This window comes from Motacilla alba, chromosome 5 (assembly GCF_015832195.1).
Source record: "Motacilla alba alba isolate MOTALB_02 chromosome 5, Motacilla_alba_V1.0_pri, whole genome shotgun sequence".
Taxonomy (NCBI): Eukaryota; Metazoa; Chordata; class Aves; order Passeriformes; family Motacillidae; genus Motacilla; species Motacilla alba.
Window position 1 is genome coordinate 46,831,744 of NC_052020.1, and position 19,412 is coordinate 46,851,155.

General features: G+C 39.6%; 1 protein-coding gene across 8 annotated transcripts in view; it reads left to right on the top strand.

Moving 5' to 3' along the window:
• UNC79 (unc-79 homolog, NALCN channel complex subunit) overlaps window positions 1-19,412 on the top strand; it is a 106,815-nt gene that overhangs the window by 16,246 nt on the left and 71,157 nt on the right. For all 8 annotated transcript variants that reach the window (XR_005257110.1, XM_038138599.1, XM_038138602.1 and 5 more), the window contains 13 exons: window positions 1,317-1,409; window positions 2,742-2,797; window positions 3,418-3,547; window positions 5,034-5,098; window positions 6,916-7,004; window positions 8,177-8,217; window positions 9,455-9,483; window positions 10,538-10,764; window positions 11,096-11,267; window positions 13,608-13,838; window positions 15,606-15,796; window positions 16,630-16,753; window positions 18,019-18,159. Coding sequence is in view for 7 of the 8 variants with exons in the window: in XM_038138599.1 (XP_037994527.1) it covers window positions 1,317-1,409; window positions 2,742-2,797; window positions 3,418-3,547; window positions 5,034-5,098; window positions 6,916-7,004; window positions 8,177-8,217; window positions 9,455-9,483; window positions 10,538-10,764; window positions 11,096-11,267; window positions 13,608-13,838; window positions 15,606-15,796; window positions 16,630-16,753; window positions 18,019-18,159 (1,589 nt within the window). In the remaining variant the exon portion in view is untranslated. The remainder of the gene's footprint in view (window positions 1-1,316; window positions 1,410-2,741; window positions 2,798-3,417; window positions 3,548-5,033; window positions 5,099-6,915; window positions 7,005-8,176; window positions 8,218-9,454; window positions 9,484-10,537; window positions 10,765-11,095; window positions 11,268-13,607; window positions 13,839-15,605; window positions 15,797-16,629; window positions 16,754-18,018; window positions 18,160-19,412) is intronic.

The following is a 19,412-nucleotide window of genomic DNA, read 5'->3' on the forward strand; positions in this document are numbered from 1 at the left end:
CATCCTTGCATTTGCATTTCTCATACTGGCTTTCTTCTCTATCAGTTTTGGTGAGATTTCTGTATGAAACCAGTCTGCTGCTTTTTAAATTTACTAATCTAGTACTGTGTCCTACTTTTTTTGCTGATGGCTATATTTAATTGCCCATTTTAGGCTGCCAAGTATTTTTCAATTAAAATCCATAAAAATACACCTTTCTGTAATAATTTGGGGGCCCTTATTTGTGTGGATAACATTAAAAAAGAAATGAATGAAGTGCAGTGAAGAGATCCATAGTAATGCTGGGTCATGTGGAGAACAGAAAGGGAGAAATTCTCCATTTTCTCTTCTTCATTTCTGTTTGAGTGTTCTTTTTAATTAGTCTCCTTGTCTTTCCTGCTGGGAATTACATGCTCCTTTACAAGGCAAGTGCAGAACCTTTCCTTCCCTTAGTATTTAGTTCTGACTCAAACCAAAAGGGAGGATGCAGGAGATTGTCTAAGCAGTTGGAGAGCCAGATGGGAGGGATGAAAACAGCTCACTGAGCTGGTAGCTACAGTTCTGTGCTTCTATCCCAAATGCTTGGTATTTGGGTCCTGGCAGCCAGGCTTGGAGAAGTGCTGTGAGGGTGGAATGATACTTGTGACTTCTCTGTGTAGGAGCTTGCCTTCAAAGCCATGTTGCCATGTAAAAGTTCTACAGGGTTTTTCCAAATATATACCATTTAATAGTAACCACTTCATGGTTCCAGGAGGAACTCCAGCCACTTCCTGTGTGAGGTAAAAGATACTGAGGTAAAAGATACTCAGTGCTGCTGTTCATCATTATCTCACCACAGTTCACATAACCATGGGACTGATGTTTCTGGTATGCAGCTATAACTTGAGCTCTCAGCGGATGCTCCCTGAGGACTAATCTGTGCCCTGCACCAGCAGCTATCACCAGCCCCAACCCTTCCTCAGCACGCCTCCACAGCAGGCTTTCCATTTTACCCTCCAGTTCCTCCTTGCCCTTCCTACAACCCAAGGCCTAGGTGGAATTTGCTGTTCAAGTGATGTTATTTTGACCAATCTGTGGGTTCTGAAGGAGAGGGCCTGAGAAGGCAACGGGTTGATGCAGTTTTAGGGATGAAGTCACACTGATCTGGAAAACCAGGTGCACACTCTGTAGATCAACACCTAGGCATCTTTCTCTTCCACTTTTTTTTCTTTTTTTTTTTTTTCATGACATGACACTTCAGGTATTTTATCTGCATGAGTTGGAATCAGTTATATGTTATTCTCACCTGATTTTCCTATTACAACAGAAAATTTATTTCTTTTTTCCTTTCTTTCAAGTGGGATCTTCAAAACGAGAAGGTGTTCCAGCACATGTCAATCTGTCTGCATCATCAATGCTGATGATTGCAATGCAGTACACATCCAACCCAGGTATGTGTAAACATGCAACATGGTATCTTTCATTCTGAAACTATCAGTCAGGAAGTATTGCCAAATGCAATCAGAAAAGTTATCATTATGGGAAAAAACTGTGTTGTTTTCTAGCACGGGTCAAAAAAATTATTTATTTTAGTCAAAACTGAGATTTCTGAACATTATGCTGGAAATGATCTTTATGTAGATAAGAGATCCCTTTGTGATGGAGAAATAGGATTTGGCCCAGAATTGGAGACCCTGATCTACACACATTTGACGTCAGAAGATAGTGCTGATATATACAATGTCAGTGTTGGAGAGAAATACCACTTACCTTGACTGCAGAAATTCATAATAACTGTCTTATACTGTCTTATGAATCAGATGTCACTGAATTCACAACTGGTACTATTTTTCTAAAGAAGACAGGTAATGCTGGCTGCAGTCTTAATGGAACTATGACGAAGTTAAATGTAATTACGAGTATCTAAACAAAAGTGAGGCAGTCCCTGTTAAACCATTGGGATCACGTAACCAAATTGAAACAATATTTAACCCCAGTGAGCTGTTACATTGCATGATCCTCAGCTGTCAACTATCTCCTGTCTTATGTGGATGGGTAGATGGTGTGTGTGTGGAGGAACCCCACACTGCATTGTGTGAGGAGTGTCGCATCATCCTAACGTGGTTCACACAGGTAAATAAAAACAGAACGCTATTTTTCAAAGCTGCTTGCAGAAGTCACTTTTTTTCATTAGTTGTTTTGTCTTTGTTTTTTTTTTTTTTTTGTTTGTTTGTTTGGGTTTTTTTTTTTTTTTGATTTCTGTGTTCAAACCTTCAGAGAAAAATATTGCCGTGTGGTTTTTAGGAAGTCAGACATGTGAAGTAGTTCGCTTGGCTCTCATGTTTATTTGATACAGAGTGGCTCCTATAGCCTTTTGTGTATGTGGGAATAATAATTGTTACATGTGACTTCCATTGCTGCCTCAAGATGAATGACAAGATACCCATTTACGCTGTGACAGAGGGACAAAGTTTTAGTGAATCAGCAGGTATTTGATTTCAACTAGATGTTTTTGAAAAAGATCTACATTGCTGTGCAAAAAAGCTGTACCCTCATGGTAATCATCTTCCTGCTTTTCTTGTCAGAAAGAACTTACTAATATTCAGTTTCTTATATTTTGTGATGACTCTTGGGGCATTGATTCTTTTGCAAGCCCTTTAAAAAAATTTGAATGAGGCATAGAATTCTGGATGGACAAAGCAAAGCCAATCAGCTGATTACGTAACTTCTGTAACCTGAGTTTCCACGTCCATGTTAAGTCTATACTGTCTTTTCTCTCTCAGTGTATCACTGCCAATTATTGGAATGTCTCATGAAATATAAGCAAGAAGTATGGAAAGTAAGTTTATGATCATATATACTTTGTGGAAGTGACTGTGCTTGGGTAGTAATAAAAACCAGATGGCTTGAAAATTGAACTGACTGTATGCCAAGAAGTTGTAAATGATCTTTATATCCAGTCCTCCCTTTGGATTATGGAGAGGAAGGTCCCTCTAATTTTTAGTTTACAGAGGCAGTTCCATGTTTTATAGAAACGAGCTCTGTTTCCTAAGTACTGTGTGGTTGTGGCTCCAGTGAGTGGAAATTTTAATAATGAGCAGGCTTCTCAATTAATGTGGGCCTGGAGTTTTACGAGAACTATTTGTGAGTATTGTTGTCCGAGTCTGCTCTGAATCTGGTTTATCTATCTGTATCTCACCTCTTTGCTCCATGACTAGACAGAGAATTCGTTTTGCTCTGTTAGTGCACTGTGGGATGGGTGGTTGCTGTTGCATGCTCTGATCAAACTCAGTAGCATTCGAGTTGGTCATCTAATCTATCTCTAAGAGCATACAAAGGAAGTTTCTTAGGGCATGAAATGTGTTAATTTTGTGAGTTCAGCTATCTTTGAAGTACAATATATTGAATTGTGTTGTATTACCTTGCAAAAATTAACATTTTGTACGTGTCTTTCCTTAGGATTTGCTATATGTAATAGCCTATGGACCATCTCAAGTTAAACCTCCAGCAGTACAAATGTTATTTCACTATTGGCCCAATTTAAAACCCCCTGGGGCAATCAGTGAGTACAGAGGACTTCAGTACACAGGTCAGTGCAGCTGGTTTTGTGTAGGCCAAAATAAATAAGTGATGAGAAGTGTTAAAATCACATTTTTACAGTTCTATGATGTATTTGACTATTGTTGTTTGATAAATTGTACTTTCATAACAATATGCAATATCCATTTATCTGCATTTTCAAAACATGTCATGAAAAATACAAACTCAGATTAGGAATAGTAAATATGTTGTCTTCCTCACAATATTAACTAAACCTGAATAGGAGAAGAAATAAATATCGTGTTTGTAACAAATAGTCTGTGAAACCGCTGCCTGGGCCTCCCAACAGTTCTGGTTTGTGTTCCTTTCAATTATTGCTTTGGTTGCTTTTGTTGTGCCAGCTGCTCACACTGCTGCTGTTGCTAAGAGTTCTTATCTGGCTGTTACTGTCAAAAAAAGTCATGTGATGTCAGGTGCAGTTAGTACAATGGATAAATTCTCAAGGTTGATTATAGGATGAAAATGGGGGACAAGGTCAGGAATGCAGCTGGAGTGGGTTCATGATCCAAAGTCTTCTGTCTGCCAGACTCCCCAAAGATACTGATGGGGTAGTGCTGCTGCAGGGGCAACTGTCCAGCAACAACTCATTGCTTTTCCTGCTTGTCTGTCTCAACCTGTCATATGGCATAGGTTTTGGTCACTTTTAAAATAAGGGTTGAAAGAAAACTCAGAAGACCCCTAGACCAACTCAAGTGCAACCTGAATGTTCCCAGTAGAATTTGTCTGATCTGTTCTAAAGCCTTCCATTGAACGGTTGATAAATTTTCTTGACTATTTAGAAAAAAAAATTATTCTTGTACTGCTCTGCATCATTTTTTCCATGCAAGCGGTCTGTAAACTAATCATGATAGTATTCTTTTTGAACTGTTACTAGTACTGGATAGACTGGGCTTTTTTCCTTATATGTAAGTTTTTGCTAATATATCCCAGAATGGGATGAGTATTATCTGCATTTGCATGGTATTATGACCTTGGGGGCATCCCCTAGAGCATCCAAGTGATGCCATTTGAGCATCCATTTGTTGTTTACTTCTTGTCATTACACAGCTAAGGCTCCTTCTGTCACTGGACTAGTTTTCCTTTGTCCCAGCTGTGTTTTCATTTTGCCTGGGAAAGTAAGTGAATGTACTCAGCTACTCCTACCATCTCGCTCCTGGAGTGGAAGGATAGTTAATTATTTCAAGATGTTGGTGAGATCGAGAAGAGTCTGTAACAGGAATGTCTGTGTCTTACTTTTTCCATTTTCTCACTGAATCCATGGTTCATTTAATTATATTGTAAAAAAGTCAGGAGGCAGGTATGTTCAAGGTTGTTTATTGTAATTATTAAGCTTCCAGGGGAATGGCTATTTGTATCATACTCATATTTGTATAGTACTTAGTACAAGAGGATCTTGTTCTCAATTGAGACCACTAGACACAAAGAATAGAAATATCTCCTCTCTTTTATTGACCAGCCATGTTTTGGTTTTGCAGCCTGGAATCCTATTCATTGCCAGCACATTGAATGCCACAATGCGATTAACAAACCCGCTGTGAAGGTACTGCTGTTACTTTAGGGGCCAAACCCAGCTCTCTGGGGCAGGGGAGGTTGTACTTTGACCCCAGCCATGAGCTGTGGTGGTGTGCAGGTGACCAAAAGCAGGTGCTAAGGGAGCAGCAAAGCATTTTGACACCAAGGAGGCCACAGCTTTTTGAATATGTTCTTTGTCTGCCTCAAGCAAAATGAGGTTTTTCCTGCAAGTACTGTGGGAAATCTTGCATGGCAATGATTGTAGGGTACTTTATAAAATTCTAAGCTGACTACTGGCTAATCCATGTAAATGTTTTCCTGAACACACACACACACACACACACACACACACACACACACACACACACACACACACACATATGTGTGTATAAATATGTGCACAAATATTGATGTATACATGAAATGTTACTTCAATTCTGTACATGTTCACCTTGGTATCTTGATTGAGCTCTCACAGTGCACCTGCTCTGGGTGTGATCCTTTGTTTGGAATGTGTCTTAAAGCAAATAGCAACAAAGATTTACTTACCTTTTCTGCAGCCCTCTTTGAGGAAGGTAAATTGTATCTTTACTGTTTACAGGCATAGTAGAAATGAAAAAGCTTTGACCTGGCTCGCAGAACAATTGGATAGCAGAGGCAGGAACAGCTGCCCAAATTCACAACATGCTGCAGTTAGGTGTACTGATTAATTAATTTGTATCTAGTTAAATATGTAGGTACAACCCGTTTTCCTGGCATTGATTTGTGTACTAATAGGGTAATGACAAAGAGTTCTTCAGTGAGCCTTTTCCCCAGGCTGTGATAGGACATCATGATGGCACTTATCTCGAAAGTTCTGCAAGGGACCACCTTCCTGCCCACTCCAGCCATTCTCAGTGATTCCTCTCTCACTGGAAAAATGCTGAAAGGTGTTCCTTCATGTTGTAGTGGTCACTAGTTCCAGGCTAATAATACAATAGAGCAAAATACTAAAAAAGTACAGTTTCAAGCTTTGCAGATTAAGTACACGAATATTTTTGAAAGATCTGTTAACCTAATTTTGACAGAACCAATTTTGATCAGTCATCACTCAGAAAAATGCATCCTAAATAGATGATTTGGTTAACAAAGATGAGAAACATTCAAAGAGGTATTTATCTTTATTTATAAAGTCTTGCACTCCAATGGAGTAGGAGTGGTCAGTGGTTAAGATGTAGTGTATGCATACTACTGTTCAGTGTTTCCTTTGTAGGACAAAACACTTGAACAAATGTGTGTGGAACTGGCTGTTAACTGTAACTGTTTTCTGTAATTGACTTATGTGAAAGGATAAAAGCTAATGCAAGACAAAGTCTGGACCTATGTTGCCAAGGGAACTGTGAGTCTTTGTTCTGTCACTGCAGTTGTGCTCTATACTTGAAAACTGTGATGACTGAAAATTAGATTTTGCTGGAAGAGGCATTTTTGAGATAGAAAAACCTAGACCTTTCCATTACCTTGTTCTAAACAATGGATCCTCTGAGTGCTGTCTTTTTGGGGACAAAACAGTAGCAGTGCATAGTGAATATGTGATGTGAGTATATAACAGAACGTACTTGTCTTTCAGAAAGTGATAATATCGGTCCTGCAATATGTCCTATTTTTTACAGGCTCTCACATCCCCGTCTTTGTTAGAAATAGTTTGAGGTCTTGCACACCACATGCTGAGTATTTTCTTCATTACTGAATTCTCTTAACACGTATCAAAGCTGTGTTACATTTTATGTCCTAGCATTAACATGTTGAACTTTTTCAGCAAGCTTCAATGAACAGAGATGTTAATCCTTTTCCTTCTCCATGTTTCAGATGTGCATTGACCCATCCCTGTCTGTGGCTTTGGGTGATAAGCCACCTCCCCTATATCTTTGTGAGGAATGCAGCCAAAGAATTGCAGGGTGGGTAAACCAAGAGCTTGAAAATGTTAAATATTGTCAGACTCCATAACTCTGGAGTTTTGCTTTTTTTGCAGCATGATTAGCATATAATTCATATATGGTAAACCTGTTGAAATATATGGAGCACACTAGCACTCCATATGGATAAGGATTAGAGATATTTACCCCACATCATCAGCATTTGCACCTCCCTTTAAACAGGACTTTTAATTTGAGATCTCTGAAAGAATGGATACTGTGGGATGCATTGACTGTGACAGGGAAACCTCATTAATGAATCAGCTTATGCTTATGAAACATTTTTTGTCCTCATCCATAAGTTGTCATTTCAAAACCAGACATTACAGTGAAAGTTCTTTTAAAAAGCTTTCACTAATGTTTTGTAACGTGTATTTCAGATTAGTCTCTAAGATATTCCATGAAGCAGCAGAGATCAAAGAAATTGATCCAGAATTGGCCAGTACTTGGAAAGAATGTACCCTGAAATAAAATAACCTCACTTTGTTTTCATTTTTGGTTGTCTTTTTTGCCTTTAAATTCCTACTTTGGTTTGCATTAGTATACAAAATCTACTGATACTTACAGTCAGTGCCAGTCATTGCTTCAAATGGACAAGGTTACAGGTAGTTCAGAACCTAAAGGAGTGTTTTTCTTTTCAGCTTCAGACAACTTTAAATCACACTGGCTGTGGGTAAAGCAATTACATCTCACCTTAGGTTTTTAAGTCATCATTGAGTTAAAGCAGGAAAAAGTAATTGAATTTTGTAGAAGCGTTGCTTCTAAGGACACACAGAGGAAACAGTACTGGTACTTTGGTTTCTTTTCTACATTCATCTGTTATTCTTCACTACTGTGTCTTAACTGTCAGACTTTCAGAGTACACTCTCTTTTAATTTGATAATTTAGGTCTCAAAAGTAATTTTTGAAAACCTTGAACCTGGTGACTGACATCATCAAAGTGGTAATTTATGGTAAGACAACACAACAAAGAGATGTAATGTAAACCAGTCTGCAATTTATAAAACTACATTTGAAAAAAGCAGCTTCAGAATAATGGCATTCCTACCACATTGGTTTATCTAAATTTCCTCTGTGCAAAAATGAATCTGTGTGTGTATATATATGTGTGTGTGTGTATAAAAAGAAAGCTAATTATATATACATTTTTACAGGGATCACAGTGAATGGTTGATTGATGTTCTTCTGCCACAAGGTAAGAGGTATTTTAAGGGTAGGTACAAACTAATCATAATTGTACAAAGCTATGCTGATATTTCTCCATACTGTATTACTTGAACTGCTGCATTCTGTTCAAAAGTCTTGGGGGTTTTTTCAAATTTTTTTAAATTTAAAGTAGTTTGTATTTAATGCTGCTTAATGTCCTTAAAGTACTGGAAGAATTTTAATCCTTTATCTGAAACTACTGTGCAACTCTTTATGTGTGAGAAAACAGAAACAATTGAACAGATTTTCAAATGTTGAAGCATTCACAATTGGAGCCACGTTTTTAAAAAGTAGCTGTGTCCCACAGCGCTGTCCAAAAAATGGGGCTAGTTCTTCCAGTAACCTGGGTCTGATTTGAAAGCCCTAAAAGCTGCTGAAAATCTGTAACATGAGACTGCAAAGGATATCAGAAAAGGACATAAAATATTTTTTGATTATCTAAGCATTGATCCAATCATTGTCCTTTGGCCAGTGAGAAAACCTGATACTTTGTTATCTCCTAGAATGCAGACAAAGCGTGTTGATAGACTAATCAGCATATTATCTGAAATAACCCTTCCAGGGACAGAATGAAGACGCTGCCTGTCTCTTTGCTTTGCAAACTGAAAATTCTTAAGCAGTTGAGATTTTCTCGCTGTCTGCTTTTATCTGAAATGTTACCCAGATAAAGAATGTTTTATTTATTTAAGGGAAGCACATCTTCTTAATCAGCCCCTTAAACATACTGAATCATATGTTGCCTGGGCAACAGATCAAATAGCTACTGCTTACAGGTTGAATCTGCAAACATTTCACTCTGAAATTATGGGCCACAGACACAGTGGCTGCTTTGGCATTGTTCATCCATATTCACTCCTCTTTTATGCCAAGAGCTTTCCCAAGCATAGGCCCAGCTGAGCCATGTCTCCTACAGCATGCCACAGTCATGTGTGCAAGGTGTGCTTTTGCAAGTCTGTCTGTGAAGCAGTATAAGCAGAAGGTGGATGGGTTGCAGAGCATGCCACACTCAATGCACCAAGGCTGTTATTGTATTTCAAAATAGAAATAGCCAGAGGCCTAAGTGTACAGTGTCCTAACTTGTGCAGGCTTAGGGGTTTCCGTAGTACCTGGAAACACCAGCTTAGCCCAGAGACTTCCTTGCAGGATGTCCATTTTCCTCTGGCTGCCGTAGTAAACCACAAAGATCGTCACTTTGTGTTCATGTTTTGTATGCCTTCCCCTTACAGCTGAAATTTCTGCTATATGTCAGAAGAAGGTAAGATTCAGCCATTTGTGTGATGGGGCATGATTTGATGTTGTGCGTAATGTCATTCCATTACTGTATAGTGTGTTCTTCTTTGTACCATTCCAAAATTTCACAATTTATCCATGAATGCATTTATTGGTGGATGGAAATAATTCAGCAGCAGCAGGTTTCTTTTTGTTAAAACTAACAATTTTAATTTGAGTTGTAGGTTTTAGTTTAAGTGGCAATTAGTAAAGCAATCCAATTATGCAGTTGAGCTCTGTTTGTATTCTATAACTCTGCTTTATGAAGAGGATAGAACAAGAGATGAATTTTAAATTTAAGTGTTTATGTATCTTCCCATGTCCTTGAAGTCTTGGATTGATCCTAAATTGGGCAAAAATCAAACTGTAAACTGTGTATTTTTAAAAATACATGGGCTGAAAATCTTCAGTGCTTGGCTCTGAAAAGGTTGCTGACAAAAAGAATCTGCTTGCAGTACATACCAGCTAATGTGTTTTGATAAGACTTTAATAGCAAGGAATACAGTGTATAATATATTCCAGTTCTCATGTGGCAAAGAAAGCTTTTCTGGATTACTAGGTGGCAGAAATTGCAGGTGCTTATTTCAAAGGCTTGTACAGTTTCCTATGATAAGGCAGATCCTTACATATCATAAACTGTGGCATGGTGGCAGCATTTTTTTGCACTCCAAAGGATCTACCTGTTGCTACCTGTAACTTAAAAAGACCTTCTGAAGCATAAGCAGATGTTAGGAGAACTACTGTAAAGTTTAGAGGTTGCTCCAAGTCAGGAGGTTGAGGTTGGTGATTTAAATGTCAGATTAGTGTTTCAGAAGAGGAGCAACTGTGATTTAAGTCGAGGCTCAGCATTTAGTCCTGAGCTTGTCTTTCTGGAAGGTCAGTGATGTTTGGCATCAGGAGGTTGCACAAGTTGTGCTTAGACAGAGTGATTTTGGAAATCGCCAACACTTGAGCCAGCTCTGTGGCGCTGGCTGTCATCCCTGTTTTCGGTTCCATTTCCTGACAACCTGTGGCCTGACACACCCTTTTTTATTTCCCAGAACTGCAGCTCCCACGTCAGAAGAGCAGTTGTCACCTGCTTCTCGGCGGGCTGCTGCGGCCGCCACGGCAACCGGCCGGTGCGCTACTGCAAGAGGTGCCACTCCAACCACCACAGCGAGGTGGGGGCGGCCGCCGAAACCCACCTGTACCAGACCTCGCCACCCCCCATCAACACGCGCGAGTGCGGCGCCGAGGAGCTCGTGTGCACGGTGGAAGCTGTCATCAGGTAACGGGAGCCGGAGACGCGTGAGGCGGATCAGGCCTTGGTGTCCGCGTTGCCTGCGGATCTCGTGCGCAGGTGGATTTTAGTTTCACTGGGATAGTTTGAGAGCAGACGCTGAACTCCTGCTGCTTCAGAGGAGAGTGGCTCAGGTGTGAGTGGCGTCCGGATGAGGAAGTCAGCCTGGAATTCTAGGATTTGATGTTATTTTGTTTCGGGAAAGAGATGACATGATATGGTTTAACATCTAGTCACTCTTGATTAGATACTATCCGTTAGATAGTATTGGATGCTATGCAGGAAAGGTGCGCTCCCTGACCACAAGCTTGTTTTATAGCTTGCTGAAAGAAGCAGAGTTTCATGCAGAGCAGAGGGAGCATGAACTGAACCGAAGGAGGCAGATGGGCCTCTCCTCTTCCCATCACTCCCTGGACAACACAGATTTTGATAATAAAGATGATGACAAGCATGACCAACGCCTCCTGAGCCAGTTTGGAATATGGTTCTTGGTAAGAAATTCTTGCTTTCTTCTCTCTTCTTGGTTGCCTCCCCTTTACTTTCTGAAGTCTGTTTTGCTTCTATTTTGTTTCCTCACTTCTTGGCTTTAGTTGGAGACTTACTCTGAATTGTAAGCAAGAGTGTGTGCTGTGAAGCTGTCAGACTTGGAGATTTCAGAACTAGGTTGGGTGGGGCTGCTGACTGCCGCTGCGTCTGCTACAAAGTGTATAACAGAATTATTCACTCAGTTTTTTAAATGACTTCTCTTTGCTTCTGTTCACAAGTGCCTCCTGGTGAGTGCCATTATTTTAACTTTAAATGGCAGTCCCCTAAAAATCTATTTTTCCCCTTCCAGCTTTCAACATCACTTTCTGGAAGCCGATCTTTCTTTCTTACTTCTGAATAGACAGGAGGATTCTTAGTGGGATGTTGTTCCTTCCTACAGTCAGCTTGATCGAGTTGTGTCAGTGAGTCTAGGCCATTCACCTGGTGTGGGTGACAGGATGAAGCCCTGGGTTCTACCCCTACAGCAGCTACCAGAGATTATTCCAAAACAGCAGGACTGCTCCTGGCTAGTTCATGAGCAGGCCAGGCTGCAGCCTCATAGATCCTCAGAAATTGCATTCTGCAGTTCTCCTTAAGGAGAATTGTTTTTCTCAGGCTCTTTCCAAGTCACCTTTCCTCTCAGGCTCTCTCTTTAGTCACTCAGAGACAGATGGGCAAATAGCAGGACCCCTCATCCATTGTCGAAACAGGGACAGGATCTCTGGATGGCAGGGTGGTAGGTGTGGAGTTCCATAGTGCCAAAAGAGCTGCTCTGCAGTTTCAAGGAACTACATGAATAAACTTTATATTCTGCTGACATCTTGTGGGTTTTGTTTTTTAAAGTTGTTTTAGAATTAAAGACATCTATTTTTTGTTATTGTGCCATGTGCATCTATTGTGTATTAAATAATGTTTTATAAAGTCTATATTTCCAGAAGTAGAGTTAAGTGCAAACAGAACAGGTTATGTTTCATTGTACATGCCTCATCCCTGACATTCAAAGTGTACCTTTCTGTGGTAAGGAGGAAGATCTTACTGTCTCCATTCTATTCCTGTAAAATCTCTTGATCTCTCTGTAGTGGATATTGACAGAAATGACCACACAGGTTGTGAGAAATCTTGGGTTACTGTTTTCCTCCATAAAATTACTATCTTTCCTGCAGAAACTGGATAAGGGGTCAAGAGTTTCTTTTAAAAAGGCTGCCAGCTGATACTGCCTTTGAGTTAATGCACAACTGAGCCAAGAACAAGGAAGCAAACACCTGAGCTTCAACCTGCAATGAAGTAAAAGGCTGTACTTTGAATTGGCAAGAGCGTTGATAGCTGCTTCATCTCAAGAAAAATCATGGAGGAAAAACATTTTTAAATGGGTTCTGGCTTCTCTGGGAAGGAGAGCTGTCATTTTTTTTCTCCAGATATGACACAAACATTGCTCTGTTGTTCACATGCTGCCAGACAGTGGTCACCAGTTTCAGGTTGCCACGTGCTGAGGGAGCAGCTTTCCCTGGGAAATGACAGTGAATAGCTGAGAGGTGGTTAAAGGAGCTTCTCAATTCTCCTGTCATCCACTCTTTGCATACAGTGCAGCAACCTGACTTGAAACTTTGTCTCCTGTATCCAGAGGGTACCAAGAGCTCAATCATCAGGTAATTAAGGGCTTGGCAGTGTGCTGGCCTGTGAACTGGAGGAGAAACTTGGTCTCAGATTTGTGACAGCTTTACAGTCCAGGTATCATTTTAGAGAGTTTGGAGAAGGGGTGAAGAATGTTAATCATTATGTGGGAATTTTTGAGGACTTAAAACTCATATTCATGCCCCAAATGAGGACCAAAATTCAAGTTTGGAATCTTTTTGCAAAGTAAAGATCACTTCTTACATTAGGTAGGCATTTTCTTTCAGAATTTTTGAAGTTCTTGATTTGACTTGTCTTTTTATCTGGTACATCTTATAAATGTGTGTGTATGTATAGCATATATTTTACTAGATTTACAGTACCTTCTGAAATTAAAAGTAATTTTAAAGTTCAAACCAAAAAGTTTGTCAAAGCACTCTGTACTGATTTTTTTTTCTGTGTTGAAAGTAAACAAAAAATTCAGTGCCTGTTTTTTTTTTCCATTTTATTGTTTTTTTTCTGGGTGGGAAATGTTTTGTCAATTGTCCTGTACCAACCTCTACTTAAAACTGATCATCTCATTTGTCTCCTATGTACTCTGCATCCTCATAACTCTGAGAATATGCAAAAGTAGACAAAAAAATTCCCGCCTTTAATTCTAGAAATCAAAGTTGGTTTCTGTTTCTCTCTTCCAGGTGAGCCTTTGCACTCCCAGTGAGAATACACCCACAGAGAGTTTGGCAAGGCTGGTCAGCATGGTGTTCCAGTGGTTTCACTCTACAGCTTACATGATGGATGATGAAGTTGGTAGCCTGGTTGAGAAGCTGAAGCCCCAGTTTGTTACTAAGTGGCTGAAGACTGTTTGTGATGTCCGGTTTGATGTCATGGTTATGTGCCTCCTGCCTAAGCCAATGGAGTTTGCCAGGGTAAGATTTATATGAAGGCTCCCTTGTTTGCTACAGAGATTAAGGTCTTAAGTAAAATCCCCTTTTCTTTCCCATCTCTGACAAGACAAAGAAATGTCAGTGGTAGAGGGAGCAGGGGAAATTGGGAATTTTTCCTTTTCACAGCATTTTTAGTTTTACTTTGTTAGAAAATAGGCATTATTTACACTGATGTGAAGGCAGGTTGGAAGAATATTATAGGTATTGAAAGATACTGTACATTTTTGATAGCTGCACATTTTCATTATGCTGCTGAAGTACCCAAACTTGTCTTTGCTAAAAAGTGTCATTTGCCTACTCCCAGATATAAGCCTATCCTTTAGTGATGTTTCTTTGCTCTTGGCATACTTCATCTCTGCAGCTGTGAATGAAGGTTTTTGAAATCACACAGTTGTAACTGAAGGGAACTCTGGGAACACTGATGCTAACTTCAGAGACCTAATTTGAGGGACTCAATTAAGATCCCAGTCTGACATGGTTTGCCTTGCTGCTGAGAGAGAGAGAGATTTACCTGGAAGGTTATCCAGGGTGCCTAAGTGCAGCCATTCGTGCAGCCATTTGTGCAGCCATTCGTGCAGCCTCTTCTAAAAAGAGTCATTCTTTCTGTCCATTAGTTATGAAGCAGAACTCACCACTTAATCATGCTTTTCTAAGACTTTCTTTTTCTGAGACTCCCATGTAAAATGTCCAGAGGACATGTTGGGCTGGTTTTCTAAAATCAAGTGGCTAGACTTGGAAGAGCCATAAAGCCTTCGTGTGATGTATTACATCATCAGACATGAACTGTACATCGTGGGTTTTTCATGATGTACTGTATGAGATTTGCTGTACATGTGCAGACCAGCATGGACATGTTTTACTCAGTAACCATTGCTGCTGGGAGGCTTGTAGATCAGCTGGGGCAATTTGAGAGGTGGATGGATGCTTCAAATGTTAGAAACTGAACAAAAGAGACCATGGCTTTGAGGTTAAGGGGACAAGGAAGGACTGAACCTCATGCTGTAATCTCTTGCAGATTTTTTTCTTGGATCCAACCCTTCTTTTGAGTTTTGTTACCCCCTACTGCAATACTTAAGACTAGACCAAAAACTTGCCAGTTTTGCAAGACTTCGCTAGAACATGAAGACAAATAGCCATGAAATTAGCTGTGATGAATGAAGGAAAAATAGTTTGCTGGCTGAGATTACCAGTAATTGCTGCCAAAACAGCAGGCATCTCTAGAGCCATTAGTCAGGAACAGCAGATGTGAGCCGAGGTCAGTTGGAATAATTAATCTCTGTATGCCAATTACTTATATACTTAGAAGCATATTTTTTTGCTTCCATCACTGAGAACCTTTCTTCAAAAAACCCTAAACTAACACCCATGAAAGAACACCTTGTACAGACCAAGTTTTTCAGAATAAAGACCCAGTACTGTAACAAGCTGCCTGGAGCAAAAGTTGATGGTGCAAGTTTGACCAAATAAATCTGTGCCTTTTTTGAGAATTATGAATAATAATACACTGAATCATGGCCTGGAAGTGAGCAAACTTCATATGTCTTGGACAAGGCTTTTGTGTACTGTCAGTCAAATTAAAGAGGAAAAAAACAATGCAGCTCCATGGCTGAATTCTAAATTCTGCCTTGAAGTTATTAATGATCGCCTCCAAAAATTTCCTGGCTGCAGCACACTGAGCAAATTTGAGATACTGAGCAAGTTACAGGGACTAGAAATGTTCATCAGTATGATTTTTTTAAATACCCACAGGTTGGTGGATACTGGGATAAATCATGTAGTGCTGTAACCCAGTTGAAAGAAGGGCTGAACCGAATCCTTTGCTTGATTCCCTACAATGTGATAAACCAGTCGGTGTGGGAGTGTATCATGCCCGAATGGCTGGAGGCTATAAGGACAGAAGTGCCCGATAACCAACTGAAAGAGTTTCGGGAAGTGCTGAGGTATGCAGGCATATGTTGGAATCATTCTGGTTTTGCATATGTTTGTTGAGGGTTTTAGCGTTGTAAGATGGTGACATCTAATAAAAATGCCTGTGTGTGCGATAGACAGTAGTGAGTGAATGCTTTGGATTTGTTTTTGTATCTTATGTTTAAAGGATTTAAGCTTTGGGAAAGTTTTCTTTTATTGCCCCCCCTTGTCTTTGAGTCAAGAGCCAACTACATGGATGCTTCTTTGGTGTGAGCAATGCATCTTCTTAGTGTGCTTCCTGCAGCAGGTTGGAAGGACTGTCTTTCTCCTCCTATCCAGTTGATGAGAAATGGTGGGGAGTAGAGCTGGCATTGATGTATTTGTTTAGTTTATATCTTCCCCTGTTGTGCAAAGGAAACACCAGAATAAGAATAGTGGCAGAGTCATAATTTTATGTCTGGTTTATGACTTTGACAATAAAACTTCACATTGCCTTTTAAGTGATGACAGGGCTCTGAAACTGACTGTAAGTTCATATTTGTAGGTATCGCTATAAATTTTTTTTTAGTGCAAACGTGGAAAAATGGACTAGTGAGATGAGAAATTTTCCACTTTTTGCATTGGATGTTGGAAAAGATATTGCTATAAAATGAAACTGGACATACATGATGTCAATTCTTAAGGGGCATCCCCAAATTCAGAGGTGGCCTTGTATAGTCAGGACAGGTGGTATCAGCAGCCTAGCTCAGCTCCTGTGGAGGGTGAGGCTGCAAGTAAGATTAGCTTCCTACCAGTTTTCTGTTCTATCTCACACAGTGTATGCCATGGTAACTCAGTGATGCTACATTTTTGTTCTGTTTTTCAGCAAAATGTTTGACACTGAGCTCTGTCCTCTCCCTTTCTCCTTGGAGGAGATGTTTGGCTTTATTAGCTGTCGATTCACTGGGTATCCATCTTCTGTGCAGGAGCAGGCTTTGCTCTGGCTGCATGTAAGTGTCCTTGCTTGACAAGTCATGCTGAAACAGCTGATAATTTTGAAAAAGAATCTGCTTTTCTGAGTTGATGCAGCCCTTCTGCCCTTTGCTTAGCTCCAATATAAGGATGGTTGATAGACAGACCCTGTGTTGCTAACTCATCATGAGCAAATAACCTAGCTGACAAGGTGGGGATCAGTCAAGGGTTGCAGTCAGTTATCTTGGGGATCTTTTGTAATCTAAATGATTTTGTGATTCTTTAAAAATGGAAGCCTGGGAATTTTTTTAACCTTTTTTAAAGAAAACCTTTGTTGTCAGCTGAGTCTTTAGGGCCATTCAGCTGGCTGACTTTTTTACAGCATTCCTTTTTAGTCTCCACAGATTTTGGTCTGTAGATTCCAAAATTAATTCCAGACTCCAGAAGCAGCTGTAGTTGTTTCTGCATATGAAGAGCTGGATTAGACTAGCTCTGTACCCACCAAGATTTCTGCTGCTCTCGCCCTTTTTGTTCTATATTTGCCCACAAAACTGGCATTCACCCAATGTTACAGAGGGCTACAGGGATAATCATGTCAGATGAGGGCAACGAATTCAAAAAGGATATAAAATTTTCCACAGCACCTCAAAATAATACCTGTACTTTTCATTATTGCTTCTTTCCTGCTGAGGGTTATTTTAATTAAACCTCTGCAAAGACCAATTTACCTGACTGTAATTTTAAGTTTTTAGGTATACAGAGTTTTCATGTAAAGAATGATTTTTTTTTTTAGATTTTTCTTGAATTAATGACACTAAATGACAAGTACAAATGAGTTTATATTTATGTAATAGATGGTGAAATAGATTTGGAATATTCTCCAAATGATGTGCAATTAACAATCCTGTCACAGTGTTGACACCTGTAGGCTGCCATTCTGACCAAATTCTTAGAATTAAAAAAAAAATCAGTTTAAAGGAATAATAAAAAAATAGTTATTCATTCAAGTATTGGTAATATTTCTGCTTTACAGAAATATTTTTGTGGAATAACCTCACATCCCAGTGTGTTTGTGCATAAAACTGATCTCAAGGTGCACCAACTGGATGCCAACAAATATTTTGAAAGTGCCTGTTTTATTTTGCCCTGATTCTAACAGAAATCTAAGCTTGCACCTCACCTCATTGAATACCAAAATTAAATGCAGAGAACTGAGGATCATGTTACAATAATGTATATAAAGTAGCTGGTGTTTGTGATCCAACTTGAAACTCATGCTTTCTTATTTATTGTCTTTCCTTAGGTGTTGTCTGAACTAGACATTGTTGTTCCTCTTCAGTTACTAATCAGCATGTTTTCAGATGGAGTTAATTCTGTAAAAGAATTAGCAAATCAAAGAAAATCAAGAGTCAGTGAACTGGCAGGAAATCTTGCAGCTCGGAGGGTAACTGTTATTTCTCCTGCTTATTTTTTTTGCTTGTAACAGTCTTCCTAAAAGAGTCCACATGAAGAATTAAAAATCATCTTTCAATATGGCAGCATTTGATTGAAAACAGTATACATTTTGAAAATGAAAGAAAATTGGCATGATTTCAGTTAATATTACTCTCTCATATAAAATTATAAAGATAATACAGGTAGGAACTCAGTATCTTTTCCAAGCTGTTTTATTCTTTGCACTTCTATTAATAACCATCAGGAACAAACTCTTATGGACAGCTGGTCATCCGGAGTGACCTTTTGTATTCTGGTATGAGTTTGGTGGGCCCAGTATGTTTTGAAAGGGTGAGAGAGGGGAATTTGTTTCTGGTTCCCTGCATTTTTTGTCCCAAACACAAGAGATGCAGAATGTGACCTAAAGTTGTCTGTCAAAGGCTTATGGTCTGGAAGAAAACATGTACAAATACGTAGGTACTACACATGCTTGGTCTGATGTGAATTAACTTCCCAGTAGTTTGGATGAAGAGCTTCAAGGACACCAGGAACAAGGTTAATTAAAAGACTTGATTCTTTAGATTTAAGGAACTACAGCATCTAGGCAGTTGATGACTCCTTACATGTGGTCTGCCAGTCTTCTGATAGAGCTCTGATAGAGCAGAGCTTCTGATAGAGCAGAGAGCACTGCCACACCTAGCCCATGATAACTTATAAACTAAGCAGAAAAAATGATTAAACTTACTGTCTGGTCTTTCAGACCATAGCTGGTGTGAAGATCGACCTGGTGTGTCCTCTAAGTGTGTATCTCCCTGCAATGCCTAGAAGTTCTCAGGGTGTTTTAGCTGGCCTGCTGTGGTGTGGGCATAAATCAGTGCAGACAGACAAAACTTGCTGCCATTGTGTCTACTTCATTTCCACCTACCTGTATCCTTGGTACAACCTTAGTTAACAAAGTTCTCTTGACGTGGGCTCCTTTATTAGCTTCCTGCTAATAAAGTCAGTGTCCATGGATAATAGAGAAGATCATTGTAACCTGATGGCTGCTTTACTGCCTGCACCAGTTTTCAGTTTGGTTTTGGATGTTGAAATTCTCCTTAGTAGGAATAACATAATGGATGTCAGCCACTTAGCTTGAGAGAATGTATAATCTCGGCAGAATATGCTTCCTGTACTTCCATTGTATCCTATTGTTCAGTGGTGTTAATAAGGGACACCTGTATATTTTGCAAAATAGCTACACAGGGGAGTGGCAAGGCTGTC